The sequence below is a fragment of the Lolium rigidum genome, chromosome 4 (assembly GCF_022539505.1).
Source record: "Lolium rigidum isolate FL_2022 chromosome 4, APGP_CSIRO_Lrig_0.1, whole genome shotgun sequence".
In the NCBI taxonomy this organism is placed as follows: domain Eukaryota; kingdom Viridiplantae; phylum Streptophyta; class Magnoliopsida; order Poales; family Poaceae; genus Lolium; species Lolium rigidum.
In genome coordinates this window covers 48,078,355-48,096,570 of record NC_061511.1, presented here as the reverse complement: position 1 = coordinate 48,096,570, position 18,216 = coordinate 48,078,355, and the positions used below count along the sequence as shown (strand labels likewise).

Below are 18,216 nucleotides of genomic sequence, written 5' to 3'. Positions count from 1 at the left end.
TCCTTGATAACACGGCCAACAAGATATGCAAAGCACCAAAACCCTAATGAGCAGCCTGTCGAGCGGTAAAACTAGTCTCTTCTGGGGAAGTTCCTAGTTACGTATATCGAAAGGCTGTGTCTATGGTTGGGAACAAGCACACTGTACGCTATGTGGACTCGGAGTAACAAAACTGACACTAGAAGATAAACTAGATGATAGAGAAAACACAAACCCTAACAATTATACTAGACGAAAGATAAAGGTACGCAAAAACAACTACGAAAAGCAACTAAAACTCGAAATTAGTGCAAGCTATGGCTATGGCAAACCCTAACCCTAATTTTTTTTTGGCTTTTTCTGGATAGGAAAAACACTCACAACTCAACTATGGGGTGGATTGTGGATGGCTTACCGAGGAAAACTGGAAATCTGATACCAAGATGATAAGGGGTGGCCCGATCTTCTCGATGAAGCAACGGTGGTGATGATGATCACGGGGTGATGGAAGCGGAGAAACACGACGATGTAGTGGATGATAACTTGTATGACGCAACGAGATCTCTCGATTGGTCCCCGTCGCCGGATGCAACAGCTCTCAACCTCGCAAGATATTCGCAACTCCACACACTTGCGCACGTAGCCGCCGACCACGAAGCGGTAAGTTGCAACCGTCTAATTCCCAATGGAACAACGAGATCACACAAGACTTAAACAGGATCTACACAATATCCAAGCAATATGGTATAGGGAATTCAATAGTTTTGCGAGCAAACAACTAAGAACTAGGGTTTATCTTAAACGTGGTCTAAAGCAACTTGTGGGGCGTCCCGGGGACTTATATAGGCGTCCGGGACGACCTCGAGTCCAAAAAGTACGAAAATAACCGACCCAGAATAGATCTGGTCGAGACAGACTCGGACTGGTCCGGTCTGGGATCCGGTCGACCGGGCTGTGGACCGGCCGGTCCGGTTGGCGGCCGGTCAACCGGGCTGTGGACCGGGCTGTCCGGTCAATGGTCCGGTCAACCGGGCTGTGGACCGGAAAACTGCGAAGTTTCCGGTTTCCGTCCGGTACGAGGGGCTCCGTCCGGTTGACGTCCGGTTGGCGACCGGTCGACCGGGCCAGGGACCGGGCTGGCCGGTCTGGGGGCCGGTCCGACCGGGTTCTGGACCGGCCTGGACTTCTTCTTCTCCTCTCGCGCATGCCTCCCGCTCCTCCCTCGCGCGTCCATGAGATATCTTCATGTCCAGCTCCATGTCCAGCTTCACGGCCATCTTGACGTCCGTCTTCATGTCCAGCTGCTCCTCTCCTCGTGCAATGCTCGTCTCCTCTTGATACCTGATGATACATAAGTAATAGGACTTAGGCAGTATAAAGTTCTCATCAATCAAAGTATCGTTTAGGAACAAGTTCACCTGTTGTTTAAGTAGCTTCGCACGAGCTCGTGTCATTGGTCCAATCCTGACTTCATTGGACTTGAGCTTCACAGCAGGTTCATCTTCAGTTGGTAATGACGGAGGTAGTAGTGAGGTAGGGATGTCCTCATCATATTATAAATAAAATTAGCTTAAAAAGTAGGTAAAATCAGTATGGCGTATCAGGCTGACATGAGCTCGATCCCGCTCTGCCACTGAAAATCCAATACACAAATGCTGAATTCAAAAGGGGTTGAGATGAACAAGATTATGCTAGTCCACCGTAATGCCAAACACAGCCTAAACCATGTAGGATTGCTACTGCTCCAAATAATTGAGTTAGCGAAACCACCAGTGACGCCACCCATGATGCAAATCTTTTTGAGAAAAAATATCATATAGAAAATAGATTATTTTAATTCTTGTCACACTCGATCGACGACTCTATGACAATGACTCATTCTGTCGGTGGTTGATGTGTGCAAATTATTTTATTCATCGGTGGAGTCAGTGTGGATCAACCCTCTCCATCACAAGATTTCCAAGTATATTTCCCGTGAGAAGAAATAGCAGTTACTTCAGTGTGGTGAGCGCAAGAAAGCAGGGACCTGGGTAAATGGCTTTTTAGGCCTTCTCGGAAAATATATACGGCTTAGAGAGAATTTAACGAACCTAAGTAGATTTAATTTCAGAAAAAAGTCAAGCCCCCTGAACTCTGCATAATTAGGGTACATATGATCTCGACTTCTAGTTTTAGCAAACATCATATCGTTCAAATTAAGAAAAAAAAACATACTTGTACATTAATAAGATACAATATGTGCCAAAAAAACTGATGAAATGAATTATAGTTTGTTAACTTTGTAGCATGAGACCAATGAAAAAAATATCTATCCCAACATGCATGTTTGTGTGATGAACAAATGTAACAAATGTTCTTATCGATTACCTGGTTTTGTATACTCCTTTTGTTTGCCAAAAGCATCATGCACTAGGATTTTTAATTTCGATTTCGGAGATGCGAATTAGCACACAAAAACCTAAGCGGGTCTCTATCCAACCGAGGAGCATACCTCAACAAGGGGTAGGGGGCGATGCCCCCCCCCCCCCCCTCGAAGCCATTGTTAATGTCAGATGTATATTCCTCTATATTCATGTCACCGGCTGCATAAACTTTCAGTAGGACTCCATGCATCATAGCTGCACCAAATTAGTTTAGTGAGTCTGGACATCCATGTAGCCATTGTCTTTGTCGGTTGTCGAACCCAGCAATGTACAGGTTGTCTTGCCTTATGGCTAGAGTGACAAAACCATTCCCGACAGAGCCCATGAACACTAAAGCACAACAACAGAGGCTAAGGGCATGTGCAACGGTTGATAAGGCTGTTTTATCTTAACATCGCCACGTAATTTAGATATAACAACAAAACATGATCTACAATGGGTTATATTTTAGCCTTATCTTCAGTAATCAGATATCCTAAATTTGTGGTGAGAGAGATTGTGCTAAAAGATCATCTCTTAGAGAAGGCAAACCTTTTTTTTAATATTCTCTTTCTTCCACCTCAACATTTATCATATGTGTCACTGCTAAGATATCACCGTTAGGTAAAAATTCAATGTACCGCTGACGGGTCGGCCCCGCCACTCTCCGCCTCGGTTTTGGTGTGTCCGGCGTCCTCTGTGGGGCGGGAACGGGCCCGGAACGCCGAACACCGTATCAGACCGCGTTGGATAAAAACCGGTTTTAAGAGAAAGCGGCTGAGAACTTTTTTTTTGTTCAATCGTGTTGAGGAAGCTTTTGGGGAGGAGACTGGAGTTGCTCTTAATCCCGGCAAAACTTGTCGCTCCAAACTCAGCGAGGCTGCCGCCGCTTTTCCTCTGCCGGCCGCCGCACCTTATCTCGCCCCGACCTCTGTCGCCGCTCTTCCTCTGATGGCAGCCGCACCTAGCCTCGCCCCTGTTCTAGAACGGCGGCTTCGTGGCCCGACTTCTGCAGCTGCAGGGACAGAATAGAACGGGAGGGAGGCGGCCGCCGGTGTGTGGCCGCGATGTGGAGGTGGCTGGGAAGCAGTGTACATGGGAAGTGAGACGACGTCGATCGCTTTGGGTGGCAATGAAACGGAGTGCCCTCCATCCACTCTGGTTCTACGATCTGAGCAAATGGCTGCTGCTGGTGAGATCCCTCTTCTCCTCTCCCCCGTCCCACCCACCACTCTCCAAAATTACTTCCTGTACCTGTAGTAGTAGCAGATATAGAACTACTAGGAAGCTACTTACCTTGTTTAGGAATTAGGACTGATTGAGAATTTTGTTGCCAAATTAGGTCGCCGAGTGTTGTGGTGAACACATATCAGACTGTTGATTTTTGTTTTCATCTCAGACAAAAGCTTTCGTTTGCTGCTTGCTGTTCTGTGTGTTGCCAATGTAGAAGAGGAGGCATCCTACTCTGCTGGTCCTAAAGCTTGCAAGCATTTAGGTTCCTTAGCTTCTGGCCTCTGTAGATTAACCTCTGTTCCCACTTGCAAGGCTCTGTCATATTCACACCACTACCACCGACCATCGGTTTTGGTTAAGTTGGTGTATCTTCTGTATGTCGTCACACTTCTGCTTGCCTTTTTGGGGAGCTTTTGTTGGTATTTTGTGTCCATATTCCGTTAAATTTGCATTTTAATAGGTTTACTGAAGCAGTTATTTTTGTTTGGTGGATTGTGTTTTCCAAAGTTGTATTCAAAGATCTTGAATAAGTGATGTACTTTTTCCGATTTAGTTTAATACCGTGATCATCCAGGACATTGCCTTATTGCCCTTGTGGTTGACTTGACCTTGACCATCGTGGTCCATTGGAAGTCCTCCTTGGTAGAAGAGGAGGCATCCTACTCTACTGGTCCTAAAGCTTGCAAGCAGTTAGGTTCCTTAGCTTCTGACCTCTGTAGATTAACCTCTGTTCTCACTTGCAAGACTCTGTGATATTCACACCACTACCACTGACCATCCGTTTTGGTTAAATTGGTATATCTTCTGTTTGTGGTCACACTTCTGCTTGCCTTTGTGGGAGCTTTTGTTGGTATTTTGTGTCGATATTCAGTTAAATTTTCATTTGTAATAGGTTCACTGAAGCAAATATTTTTGTTTGGTGGGTTGTTTAAAAAAAAAGCTGTATTCAAAGATCTTGAATAAGTGAGGTACTTTTTCCGATTTGGTTTAATACCGTGATCATCCAGGACATTGCCTTATTGCCCTTGTGGTTGACTTGACCTTGACCATCGTGGTCCATTGGAAGTCCTCCTTGGACCTCTCTTCTACGTACCCCACGCTCCAAAATTGTAAAATTTCCCCAACTATATATTACAGGTCCAGTTGGATGTTCCACACGGCAGGGATGGCATATAAATTTCTTCTCCGGCCCACACTTGGGGAGATCGCACTGCACACACTTTGCCTCCCCGGTTCAACATCAGATTGTTGAGTTTTTCACACTTAAACAAGTTATTGTTTATTAATTTCTGTTCTGTGTCGTGCCATTATTCCTATTTTACAAATGTAGAACAGTAGAGGAGGAGGCATCCTGTTCTAATGGTGCTCTGCTTTATTTCCATTGTACTAAACTTGGAAATGCTTTATTTCTGAATAGATTTACTATTCGCACTTACAAGTTCACTGAGAGGCAGAATTGGCTGCCTTCATGATAGCTAGGCGTGTAATCGACGTAATGAGAGGGATTGAGGAATCAGTCCACGGGGTTTATATCTGGGTTGGACCATGGTCCAATGAACCTAGGATGGTCCCGTAGCTTGTCAAGGTATTAGCTGAATTTTAGTCCTAAAGAGGTGAGTCTGGTACCGTGCTATTGCCACTACATGCTCTTAGGAAAAAATAAAAAATAAAAGAAAAAATTGGTTTAGAAGAGGGGACTCGAACAAAAAGATGATAAGCAACTAGTCTAGTTAAGAGGGGTTGAACTAGAGAATCAAGCTTTGCTTGAAATCGATGAAACCGAAGAAATCACTCTGAAACTTTGGTACCTCGTACACATTTTAAGGTTGCGAACTCTATCTTACAAAATTATTATATTTCCGCGTCACATTTTGTTAGTTATTTTAGGGAGTTTTTATATTGATATACGTTAAATTTGCATTAGGAATATTCATGGAATTAAACATTTGTAATAACACGCATACCTCTGAGAAGCATCATGTCATGAGGGTTCACATTTGCCAGAAGTAATAAATAGTGACAGGTGTGATTGACTTGACCATGCATGGTCCATGCTTCGTAGACAAGCTAAGCTACACCTACGTACACATAAAAGCCTTGCACACTGTCGCAATCTGCACTTTGGTGACCCCAAGTAGACTTCCTCGTCTGAGTCGGTCAACTGACCGTGCCATCCTACGTGTTCAGATATACTTCCAGTCTATATATGTATACATCTACTCTTCTCCTAATTATTCACATTCTTCTTCTCCATGGCTCCGCACTACATACTACTTGGGATCCTCCTCTTGCACACTTCTCCTTGGTGTTCCTTTGCAGCTCCAAATGGAGACACTCTCACGGCAGGCCAAGCACTCCGTGTTGGCGAAAAGCTTGTCTCAAGAAATGGCAAGTTCGCACTTGGCTTCTTCCAGTTCCAGCCAGCAAGCACCATCAGTAAGTCGTCCCATAATGCCATCTCCCCCAGCCCTAGCTTGTGGTACCTTGGCATATGGTTCAATAAGATCCCAGTTTTTACTGTTGTGTGGGTTGCTAATAGGGATGAGCCCATCACCCACCCCAACCTCAACCAATCACAGCTCAAGATCTCAAGTGATGGCAATCTTGTCATCGTAGTAAACCATTCAAGCTACACTCAATCTGTAGTTTGGTCCACCCACATTGTCGATAATAGGACACAAACCAGCAGCATAAACACTACCATCAGTGCTGCCGTTCTCTTGAACACTGGAAACCTTGCCCTGACATCCGAACAAAAGATGTTGTGGGAGAGCTTCGACTACCCAACAGATGTTGGGCTTCCTGGTGCCAAGTTTGGTCGGAACAAGGTCACTGGTTTAAATCGCCAGGGCATCTCCAGAAAGAGCCTCATTGATCCAGGTATCGGCTCATACAGCCTTGAACTAGTGGATATCAGTGGGATCATCCTGAAGCGCCGCACCAACCCCTTGGTAGTGTATTGGCGTTATGCATCTTCCGGAGCATCGGCATTGAATCTCTTACCAATACTCAAGTCACTGTTTGATTTGGATCCTCGGACCAAAGATTTATTCAGAAAAATAACATATGTTAATAACAACCAAGAGGAGTACTACATGTATACTTTACAGGATGAAACATCGTCTTCCGTATTTGTCTCACTAGACATCTCCGGTCAGATCAAGCTGAATGTCTGGTCGCAAGCCAACCTGTCTTGGCAAATCATATTTGCCCAACCTGATGATCCATGCGATCCACCTGCTTCCTGTGGACCTTTCACGGTCTGCAGCGGCAAGCCACATCCATCCTGTGACTGTATGGAGAGCTTCTTTGAGAAATCCCCGCAGGATTGGGAGTTTGAGGATCGAACAGGAGGATGCATCAGAAATACGCCGTTAAATTGCACCAGTGACAAAAACCTCACAAGTTCAACTGACATATTCCACCCCATTACTCCAGTTCAATTGCCTTATAACCCGCAAATCATATCCGTTGCTACCAGTCAGAGTAAATGCGAAGAAGCTTGTCTCAGTTCCTGCTCATGTACTGCTTATTCATATGGCAGTAGAATATGCTCTGTATGGAGTGGGGAATTGCTTAGTGTAATTCTGGTCCATGGCATTGATAAAAATTCTGGAAATGTTCTCTACCTTCGCCTTGCCGCCAAAGAATCGCTGCCAAGTTTGAGAAAGAACAAAACAAAACCAATCGTTGGAGGTGTTACTGCTGCAAGCATTTTTGGTTTTGTGTTACTAATGCTCATGCTGTTGTTACTGATTTGGAAGAAAAAATTCAAGTGGTGTGGTTTTTCTTTATGTGGCAATCAAGCTAGTGCTGGTGGAATTATAGCCTTCAGATACACTGAATTAGCCCGAGCTACCAAAAGTTTCTCAGAAAAGCTGGGAGGAGGTGCTTTTGGGTCTGTATACAAGGGAGTGTTAAGTGACTCGAAGACTACTATAGCAGTGAAAAAGCTTGATGGTGCGAGTCAAGGAGAGAAGCAATTCAGGGCCGAGGTGAGCTCAGTTGGACTGATCCAACATCTTAACCTAGTCAAATTGATTGGTTTCTGCTGCGAAGGTGAACACAGATTACTTGTGTACGAACACATGTTAAATGGGTCCCTTGATGGTCATCTGTTTAAGAAGAGTAATAATGCTACTGTGCTAAGCTGGAACATGAGATATCAGATAACCCTAGGAGTTGCCAGAGGATTGTCCTACTTGCATCAGAGTTGTCACAAATGCATCATACATTGTGATATTAAACCAGAAAACATACTTGTGGACTCATCATTTGTTCCCAAAGTTGCAGATTTTGGACTGGCAATCTTTGTGGGAAGGGATTTTAGCCGAATTCTGACTTCATTTCGAGGAACCACAGGTTATATTGCCCCAGAGTGGCTTAGCGGAGTTCCTATCACACCAAAAATTGATGTTTACAGCTTCGGCATGGTGTTATTGGAAATTATATCAGGAAGGAGGAATTCCTCAGTAGAAACATCGCAGAATACTAGCAGCAGCAGCAGTTACAAGCATGAGGAATATTTCCCCGTTCAAGCCATCAGCAAGCTTCACAGCGGAGATGTGGGGAGTTTGGTGGATCCACAGTTACATAGTGACTTCAGTTTGGAAGAGGCTGAAAGGGTTTGCAAAGTTGCATGTTGGTGCATCCAAGACAGTGAGTTTGATCGGCCCACGATGGGTGAAATTGTCCGGGTTCTCGAGGGTCTACGGGAGATCTATATGCCCCCTATGCCAAGATTCCTTGCAGCTATAACGGAATAATCTGGTGCTGCAACTTCACTGTAATAATGTCCCGTAGTTGATTCTAATAGTATTTGTTAATTTCTGCGAATTTGGAAGTTGTAATAATGTAAACTGGGAGGAATAAGGGAACACAAAGCCTGTAGTTGCGAATTAAAAATGTCTTTTATTTAGTGCCAATTTTTTTTTTTTTTGACCTTATTTAGTGCCAATTATGGTAAGCAAGCATTGTAATAAAGTATGCAGAACTAGGAATATGTTTATGTTTTGCTGATGGGATAGTTCGAGGTGTATCCTTAAATCGAAGGAAGATGTTGATATATATGTATGCCACTACCTGTTGTTAGTTCAGAGCACACATAGCCTGGTCGTGCCTCTTGCTCACTTAGTAATATGGCCTTCTGTCATGGCACCGGCAGTCTGGCCCCACACCTGCTCGATGAAATGTGTGGCTGGCTCAAGTGCTGGCGTGGCGGCTAAGGGAACAGGGGTGCACATGAAAAAGTTATCAGGGTTCGAAGACCACCAAACCTGACATGACGGTATGTAATATGTTGACTACTGCTACATATAAATTCACTTGTGTGTGGGAACTTTCTGGTATTGCCATCTTCTCTTATGGGTATGATTACTTTTCGGGTTTCTCGGAGATCGTAGTGATGATAGAATTTTTTATTTCATATTCACCATATTACATAAAACAGGGAGTTCAATTTCACTGTATTATTTCTTTCTGTAGAATGATTTTGCTCCAAGGTAACTTTTTTAATAATGAGGTTATAAGATGCAGACCCTAGAAGAATGCAGCCACCCGTGGAAGAGAAGGTATCACATAAAGCTAACATCTAGTGCCCTGGCTCCTTCATCCATGCTGACAAAGCATAGAAGAAGCCCGTCCTACTGTAAAGACGACACCTGAAGTTTTAAGCAGCCTAAATTCAGCAAATTTGGTAAAGATTCCCAACCAGCAGCGAAGAACTGTTTCTCTTCCGATTGCTGCATTTTTCTCTTTCTACTGTGTCCAAATGTATTGTTGAATTTGTGTGCTGTATTTAGGCGTTTGCCTTTGGAAGCATATGCATCTGAAGAGGTCATGAAGCACATGCCTTTGAAGGTGCTGCATTGCACTGTGCCTCGCATTCATACTAAATGGCGGAGAGATAAAGCAACAGAAAATCATCCTCAACGAAAACATCTAGGCAATGCTTCAGGTATTGTTTTCAGACTTGTGATGGTAACTTCAGAACTTCTAATTACAGCGTGGGATAGGTTACTATTAACATGCTCAGGCAAGATGCAGCGGCGGAGCTGGGCTCCGGGCAACCAGGGCTATGACCTGGGGCCTGGAAACAAATTGTACCCATGTATACCTGAATAATCACACAAAGGACCGTGAGCAATCGGGTGCTTGCTCCTCTCCACCGGATATGAGCCTCTGTCGCACTGCCTTGACAGTTGACACCCCAGGGACGCACCACTTGGCAGCGAGAAGGCGCTGGACTCCAACGAGAAGCTCTGGAGGGCCTCCGTCACACCGGCCTGAAGGTTGAAGAAGTCGCGGTATGTGCTGTACCGCAGCGCGGAGTGGCCACATTGGCCAGGGATAATAGCGGTGCTCGATCGTCACCATCGAGGAGCTCCGGAAGTTGCAGCAGCATAACCCCCTGCCCCACCGTGAAGAACGAAGCAGAACATCGCCATTCCAATCCCCTCCTTGATGGCTGCAGCAGAGAAGGACATCAATCGAGCTTCATCTTCACTGGCAACGACCTCCTGATTTACATGCTATTTACTAGCAGTGGCGAAGGTACAGGGATTAATTTACTCCCCTCCCCTGACCCACTCTGTTTGTGACTATTATCAGATTCTCCACTTGGAAGGAGACAAGGATGTTAGCCTGTCGACTCTACCCTCCCGTATTGCACAATGAGATTCTTGGACTGGCCTTGTTACTATATTTCAGTTACGGAGGTACTCAAGGGGAGATTCTAGGAAGGAAGAAAAGAACTATGTATATCTCCATGGCTTTCTTAGATGAAAGGAAGAAAAAGAACTATGAGTTCGTGTACCCGGGGTTGGCATGTTGAAGGGGAGGCTCTGACGCTAGGCCCGTGTTCTTTCACACTACGCTGTGAAATCAGACTTCTGCTCATCTGTTAGTAGTAGCTTCCTTTTGGCATGGTGAAATTTATTCATGAGAGCACGCTAATATGCTAATGGGAACTCATTCTGCAATGTTACTGTCATTTAAAGACTATAATATTCTGACGGAATAATGCAAAGTTCCTTTTTGGCATTGTTGATGGAAACTCAATCTGCAGTGTTGCTGCAACTTAAATGCTGTTCAATTAGTAAATGACTCTGAATTTAGTAGATCTGCTATAGGCGCCATTGTCCAGGAGATTAAATCTAGAGCTACAAAGTTTGTTTCATGTAGTTTCGTTCATGTAAATCGGTGTTGTAATGCGGCAGCCCATGTTCTGGCAAAATCTGCAGAATATGATGTTGGTTCATGCTGGTTCAATGAGGTACCTGCTATCATTAGGACCATTGTTTGTACTGAACAAATTATGAATGAATGAGAAGGGTGCTGCCCATTGTCTCAAAATGCTGTTCAATTTTGCGACGAAATTAGGGAGCTGAGCTATGTTCCTGCTGTCGAAAAAACTTGTCTTAGTGTCTCATGGAAGTCGGATGCAACATATTTAATGCGGCTGCAGTTAAGTATAGAAATGGTGCTATGACTAAATCATGTGCAGAAAATTTGATGCAAGTTAGCTTCAGTGATGTTGATGGAATGTTCATCCATATGCATGTGACCATATTCAGTACCATTTGGGCTACCGTGGTATCAAGAATAATGGAAAAACAAATACAAAGTTTTCTGAAAAATATTTGTTTTCTCCAATAAGAAAAAGTGTTACTTTTCTCACCTCGCCCATCAGGCCACCATGGAGAGAAAATTCTTCCAGGTGTTGGACATTAGATCAATCAGAGTTGCATCTAATCTAAAAGTATTGAACAGAAAAACACACAAATAATTGTAGATTTCAAACTTATTTGAAATTACTATGTTTGTTCCTCTAATAATAAGTTTAAAGGGAGAGAGGGGCCGCTACTTGCCAGTACTAGTACAAATACAACCATAATTAACATGATGAGGAGCTAAGTGCATCACCCCATGATATAAACATGCAAACATAAAGTCAGATCACATATCATGTAGTATTTCACTCTTCATCCTCCTCAGACACAGCAGTCAATGCCTCCGACACCGTGGTCAACTCGGAAGTGAAATGGTACGAGTCCTCCACATGGATGTGCCCTTCGTCGCAGAAAAATGGCCTCAACGGCATCTGCAGGACGTCAGCCCCAGCTTCCAGCATCTGCATGACCTCACTCATCGTTGGCCGGTCGCAAGACCTCATCTGGATACACCATAATCCGACGACGCACAGCTTCTTCTCCAGCTCGTGCATGTCAGCAATAACAGGAGACATCTCGCCTGCTTCTCCTTGCAGAGTCAGCTGGTCGTATACCCATGATGGGTAGTACGCCTGGCTTGAGGTCGCCATGTTTGGGTCGGCATTCCTTCTTCCACCTGCCATCTCTAGAAGCAGCATCCCGAAGCTGTACACATCGGACTTGCTCGATACAACACCGAAGCTCCGGGAGATCATCTCGGGAGCTATGTAGCCGATGGTACCCCGCATCGCACTTAGCGGGACGAAACTGTCGCCCCTTGGGTACAGTTTGGCGAGTCCAAAATCAGCAACCTTCGGGACAAAATTGCTGTCGAGGAGGATGTTGTGCGGCTTGATGTCGAAGTGTAGAATCTGCATGTCGCAACCCTGATGCAAGTAGTTGATCCCCCTGGCGATGCCCAAAGCAATCTCGTTGAGCTTTTCCCATGAAAATCTCTTCTCAGCAGAGAAGATGTACTTGTCCAGAGAACCACGGGGCATGTACTCGTACACTAGGGCCCTTCTCATTTCCTCCGAGCAGAACCCAACTAAACGCACCACGTTGACATGGTGGATCCTGCCGATGGTGGAGACCTCGCTGATGAAATCTTCTCCGTTGCAGCTGGAGTTGCCCTCTAGCATCTTCACAGCGACATGGGCACCGCCTGGGAGTAGCACACCCTTGTACACTGAGCCGTACCCCCCTTGGCCCAATTTATCTCTGAAATGGCTTGTGACTGCAACGATGTCTGTGTACGCATACCTCATCGGACCAACAATATGTTGAATCCTGAGGAACTTCTCGACTGCGTCAATTGTGATCCTTGTTTTCCAGTATTTGTAGACTAGGAATGTCCATAGAGCCAGGGGGGCCAACAAGAACCTGCATAGTACTGCCCAACAAGTTGGCATTTACTCATGTAAGTTAGATGAACATGAAAGCATAGGTATACGTGTATTCCAAGGTTCTGCCTTGATGATTAGAAGCATTTAGAAGAATGCAGAGAAATTGAAAGGTAAAAACATGTAAAATACTCACGCACCAAAAAGGAACTTCGGGGTAGCAATAGCAGCCAAAATAGAGAGTCTTGCGTAGTCGTAAATGTAGTATCTATCAAACAAACATTCGAAGAAGTGCATATCACTCCAAAAGAAAGCACGAGTCAAGTTCATGATACTTGCATCAGATAATTGCTCCTTGAAGAAGCTGCAAATCGTACCATTGTTAGAAGAGAACCCAGTTCTTAGATAGGTTAAATAGCACCATCAGTACTGCACAACTAATTTGAATACAGAACATCAGAGTTGGCTTTCTTTGAAACATATCACCATATGCAATTTTAATTTTGGAATTTTTTGTACAAAGAGGATGATCCTTCCATATCTCAAAAAAAAGGTTTGACATGATCCAACTTAATTCTTCAAAAAAAGAGATTCAGGAGGATATGAAACCAGGGGGTGATCACCTGATTGAATCATTGATGCATATATTGATAGCCTTGGAGACAGAACCAATCCGGGCATCAATGTTCACAGGAAATTTGACAGTAAACCCCTTCTTTATGAGTTCTGTGATATCTACATGACTTGCATTCTGTGGCAGCACATAATCAGAAGAAGTTCCCTCACCAAATGGAATCATGGCCAGGTATCCACAATATGGTTCAAGATAGGTAACATAACAAGAGAAGCCAACCCAGACATAAACATGTGAATTACCGGCACTCAGGCAAGCAATGGGCTTGTATGAACTATTATTTGTCACTGCTCGCGAACAATTAACAAAACATGCTGTGTGACTGCTTTGTGTGGCCAAATTCCTATAGCCACGTGAATCTGAATCAGTTGTGCCAACCCATGAATAGGAAAGGTGATTCCACAGTGGAAGAGGGCAGCTGCTGTTGGCATCAAAGTTGGTGTCCATGACCCAGAAGTAGGAACCAGTGTAATTGATCGCAGTCACGTCGTATGTTCCCGTGTTGATGGGAATTGTAGCCTTGCTACTGGTACAACCCAGCTCGTATGCTTCAACACCGCACTTAAGAGGATCTCCTTGCCGACGGAAAGGATACGATATGTCTTGGAGATGTCCACAGGAGAAAGGTGGGCAACCATCATCTTGTCCCTTGACATGATCTGCTGCAAAAACTGCAATGAGGGAGAAGACAGTTAAGGTTTGTAGGGTAACAGAACGATGAAATGTGCCGTGGTTCCCCATGACTGCTGGACAGATGCACCAGTGAGTTGATATAGCTAGTCTGTTAAGAGTACTAAGGCAGGCAAGGAATTGGCATCGACTAGTTGATCATGTCCATCTGCATATTACCAAGTAATAGTGTAACTGGAATACTAATCTTTGACTTTAGTTTGTGTACACAATGCCCAAAAGAGAAAAAAAATATTCTCTCAAATTGTGTGGCTGGGAACAAAAGACGGTTCGGGCTTCTGACCCATGACATGGTAATTCATTTCTTCCAAAGATGACAATGACATTAGACTAGAATATCCACGCTGAAAGCTGCCAATAGACTTCAGGGGACTGGACTGGACCAAGTCAGCACACACAGTCAAACCACTAGAACACGGCATGCATTAGTATATGTGAACTGTACGTCTCAGGTATAACAATAAGTAGAGCACAACTCACTGTTTAACTACAGATGACAAGGAATAAGGCTGGCAAGGAATTCAACTTTTCCACAGATGACAACGACATTACACTATAATTTCTACACAGAGCTGCCAATAGACTGCAGGGGACTGGACTGAGCCAAGTCTGCAATCAGACTCAAACCACTAGAACAAGTATTTGAACCGTACTCATCAGGAATAACTATCAGTAGAGCACGACTCTGACTGCTTACATAGACTAAAAGGTAATTGCTTTTTTTTTTGCTGCACTAGCCACATCTTCTTATTCTTCTTCTTCCTCTTACTACCCATCTTTTTTTGACTGATCTTGCTATACATCTTCGTTAGAGTAGTAAAGAAAGATGTGCAAAGTACTTGTCACAGCCATCCTGCTGCTGCCTCTTATCGACCATGGAATATACTTGGCCACGGCACGGGATGATCAAGATTTCTTCAAATACTGCCCACCGTCCCAGTGCAACCAACATGGCCCAGAGATCAGGTATCCTTTCTGTCTTGAATCCAGCAATACATCATCATCATCATCATGTGGATGTGGCCACCAATCAATCAGGAGGTTCGCATGCTCTGGTCAAGACACCATCCTGTTTCACCCAGTTCTTGGCCAATACAATGTCAGTGACATAGATTACAGACGATCTTCCATGAAGCTTATCCCGCTTGTAGACCCCTGCCTGCTGCTCCGGCAGAAGCTCATTATTTCCAGAGGTGTATCATCTCTACAAGTTGATGATCTGAACGATGAGCGGCTAGTAGAATTTACCAGTCCTACATATCTAGTATGCTGTTCAAGAGAGTTCACACCAGGTGTTGCTGATGGAATCGCAGGCCCAGTCTCTTGCCTTAGCAACGCAACTCACTTCTTGTATTTGGTGGATGGTTATGTAGACATGTCTGTTCTTCCATTGGACTGCAAGGTCATGCCGATCTCAGATGGCGGTGGCGGCCGCCGTATACCCATGTATATGTTTGACGACCCAATGTTAGACATGCACTCACAGTCCTTTAAGGAAAGTGCACAAAATATCCTCAGTTTTGCTGAGAAGACGGTGTATTGGTATCACGCTTGTGGACAATGCGAACTGACTGGGGGACGCTGCGCATTCAGCTTTCAAGAGGGACCAGCGTTCTGCATGCCTGACCCTCACGGTACGATCCATTCAAACTGCCTGGAGCCATATATGGTCATATCATCCTGTTTTACTGTACAACACTTAACTAATCATTTGGAGGTATCAGTTAATTTGTTTACCTGGAAATTAGCACCACCATCTTCTATCTCTCCCTTTAGTCTAATCCTTTGGTAGAGATGTACGGATACAACTTTACTACAAAAACAAACCTTAAGCATAAGGATTCCAATAAAAGAAAGAAAACAGAAACAAGTCTATAAATATTTTTTTGTGAAATATAATAAACCTTGGTGCAGTAGATAATATAATAAACCAAAGAGGCGCATTACACAGCCAGGTCCAAAGGAAACAAATCAAAGACCATAACAAACATGATCTTCAACCAATACCACATCCAACACACATGGAATAGTTGGTTATTTGCTGCATAATCCCTCGTAAGCTAAGTTCTCTATCTATAAAGCATCATATTCAGGTCACCGATTGTCCGATTCAACCAAGGACCAACCCTTGCCAACTTTTTCAGGAAGCTCATTACACAGTCAAAGCAAGAAAACCAACAAGAGATAATCGAAAGCATAATCTTCAAGGCACCACATCCTCTGCAACATAGCAATACCAGAAAAGATAAAGGTCAAACAAAAAAATGATATATGGCTTGTCAGCTGTGACATGATTCTTTTTGTCATCCAAAAAGCCATAAATTTCATTGCATATTTTTTTCTCACATATCAAATACTCTTTCATATTTCTGTTAGGGCAATTTATGGCTGAAAATGGTAGACAAGTAATTCATTTTTGTTCATTAAACCATCAATGGAGTCTCATTCTCATTTTTGGTATTTGCAGGTTCACATATCAAAGTCATCGCAGGTAATTTTCTAACTACATCAGTTTTAACTTCAAAGACGAAAAAAATATAAAAAAAAACTATTATGCCAATTTCTTATTGTTGGCTACTCTGAATCTTGACATCCTCTTATCCCCATAGTGCTCATGACCTATTTTCTGTTTATTTTCAGCTACATCATCGGTGGCCACATTTGTTGTTCTTTTGCTGATGGTGTCCACTGCACTTTATCTTTCACTCAGGACACGATATAATGAGGAGATACATTTGAAGGTCGAAATGTTTCTCAAAACATATGGCACATCGAAACCCACGAGGTACACATTCTCTGAAGTTAAGAAGATAGCAAGACGGTTTAAGGAAAAAGTAGGGCAGGGAGGATATGGAAGTGTATATAAAGGTGAGCTGCCAAATAGAGTGCCAGTGGCTGTCAAGATGCTAGAGAACGCTACAGGAGAGGGAGAAGTATTCATCAATGAAGTTGCCACCATTGGACTAATCCACCATGCCAATATTGTCCGCCTCCTAGGGTTTTGTTCCGAAGGATTGAGAAGGGCTCTTATTTATGAATTCATGCCTAACGAGTCGCTAGAGAAATACATATTCTCTCATGACCCAAATATTTTTCAGAATGTTCTAGTACCCGATAAACTGCTAGATATTGCTCTGGGCATCGCTCGAGGAATGGAATACTTACATCAAGGGTGCAACCAGCGAATCCTCCACTTTGACATCAAGCCACACAATATCTTGCTGGACTACAACTTCAACCCAAAGATCTCAGACTTTGGGCTTGCAAAGTTGTGCGCACGGGACCAAAGCATCGTCACCCTAACTGCAGCAAGAGGCACTATGGGCTACATTGCACCAGAGCTCTATTCTCGGAACTTTGGGGGGATATCCTACAAGTCAGACGTGTACAGTTTTGGCATGCTGGTGTTAGAAATGGTCAGTGGTAGGAGGAATTCAGACCCAAGTACTGGGAGCACGAACCATGTTTACCTCCCAGAGTGGATCTATGAGAAAGTAATCAATGATCAGGAGTTGGCACTCACTTTGGACACGACTCAAGAAGAGAAAGAAAAGGTGAAGCAGCTGGCTATAGTCGCACTATGGTGCATCCAGTGGAACCCAAGAAACAGGCCGTCCATGACGAAGGTCGTTAACATGCTAACAGGGAGGTTGCAGAATCTGCAGATGCCACCAAGGCCTTTCGTCACATCTGAAAATCAGCCCATGACTTAAACTAAAACATGGAGCACACAGTACCATGATTCAGTCAACATTCAAGGGTTGAATTCTTCTACACACGCGTCACAAATCTATGCATAGCAAGCAATTTATTTCGGTACTACCAGTCATTAGCTCTGGACATGTACGGTTAATCATGAGTCGCCGCCATGTAATAACACTACAAATTACCCGCAAATTAACAATAATCGTGTGAAATATTTTATTTGGAAGATACACGAATCGCAATTGGACTTGACTTGTGTTTGAACAGCTACTTCGACATTTATATCCAAAAGTTGGCGAATACAATTATGTGCAATACGATAATTTGATGATTACCTTGTTCAGTAGTTTATCACCGCTCCCCATATTCTCTGAAGGTAATGATGCTTCTATGCCTTCTCCATTCTTCAGCAATCAAACTGAAATCTCCTCTTCACATTTAGTAGAGGTGATGGGCCTGACGGAGCTTTCCATGTCGGCACAAACGATGTCCATGAACCTATATGAAATTCAATAAACGTC

General features: G+C 43.8%; 3 protein-coding genes across 3 annotated transcripts; 2 read left to right on the top strand and 1 right to left on the bottom strand.

Moving 5' to 3' along the window:
* The first annotated feature begins 5,866 nt into the window (after positions 1-5,866).
* On the top strand, positions 5,867-8,380 carry LOC124706562 (G-type lectin S-receptor-like serine/threonine-protein kinase At2g19130). Its single transcript, XM_047238226.1, has one exon. It carries the CDS (start codon positions 5,867-5,869, stop codon positions 8,378-8,380), a length of 2,514 nt encoding a protein of 837 aa, XP_047094182.1.
* Positions 8,381-11,544: 3,164 nt separating this feature from the next.
* Positions 11,545-14,041, bottom strand: LOC124649500 (rust resistance kinase Lr10-like). The gene is made up of 3 exons (XM_047189120.1): positions 13,290-14,041; positions 12,867-13,030; positions 11,545-12,716 (listed from the first exon to the last, which is right to left on the bottom strand). Exons 1-3 carry the CDS (start codon positions 14,039-14,041, stop codon positions 11,590-11,592), a joined length of 2,043 nt encoding a protein of 680 aa, XP_047045076.1. The 3' UTR covers positions 11,545-11,589.
* Positions 14,042-14,816: 775 nt separating this feature from the next.
* Positions 14,817-17,937, top strand: LOC124708182 (rust resistance kinase Lr10-like). Its single transcript, XM_047239868.1, has 3 exons — positions 14,817-15,624; positions 16,458-16,481; positions 16,631-17,937. The coding sequence occupies exons 1-3, from the start codon at positions 14,817-14,819 to the stop codon at positions 17,701-17,703; spliced, it is 1,905 nt and encodes a 634-aa protein (XP_047095824.1). The 3' UTR covers positions 17,704-17,937.
* The last annotated feature ends 279 nt before the right edge of the window (positions 17,938-18,216 follow it).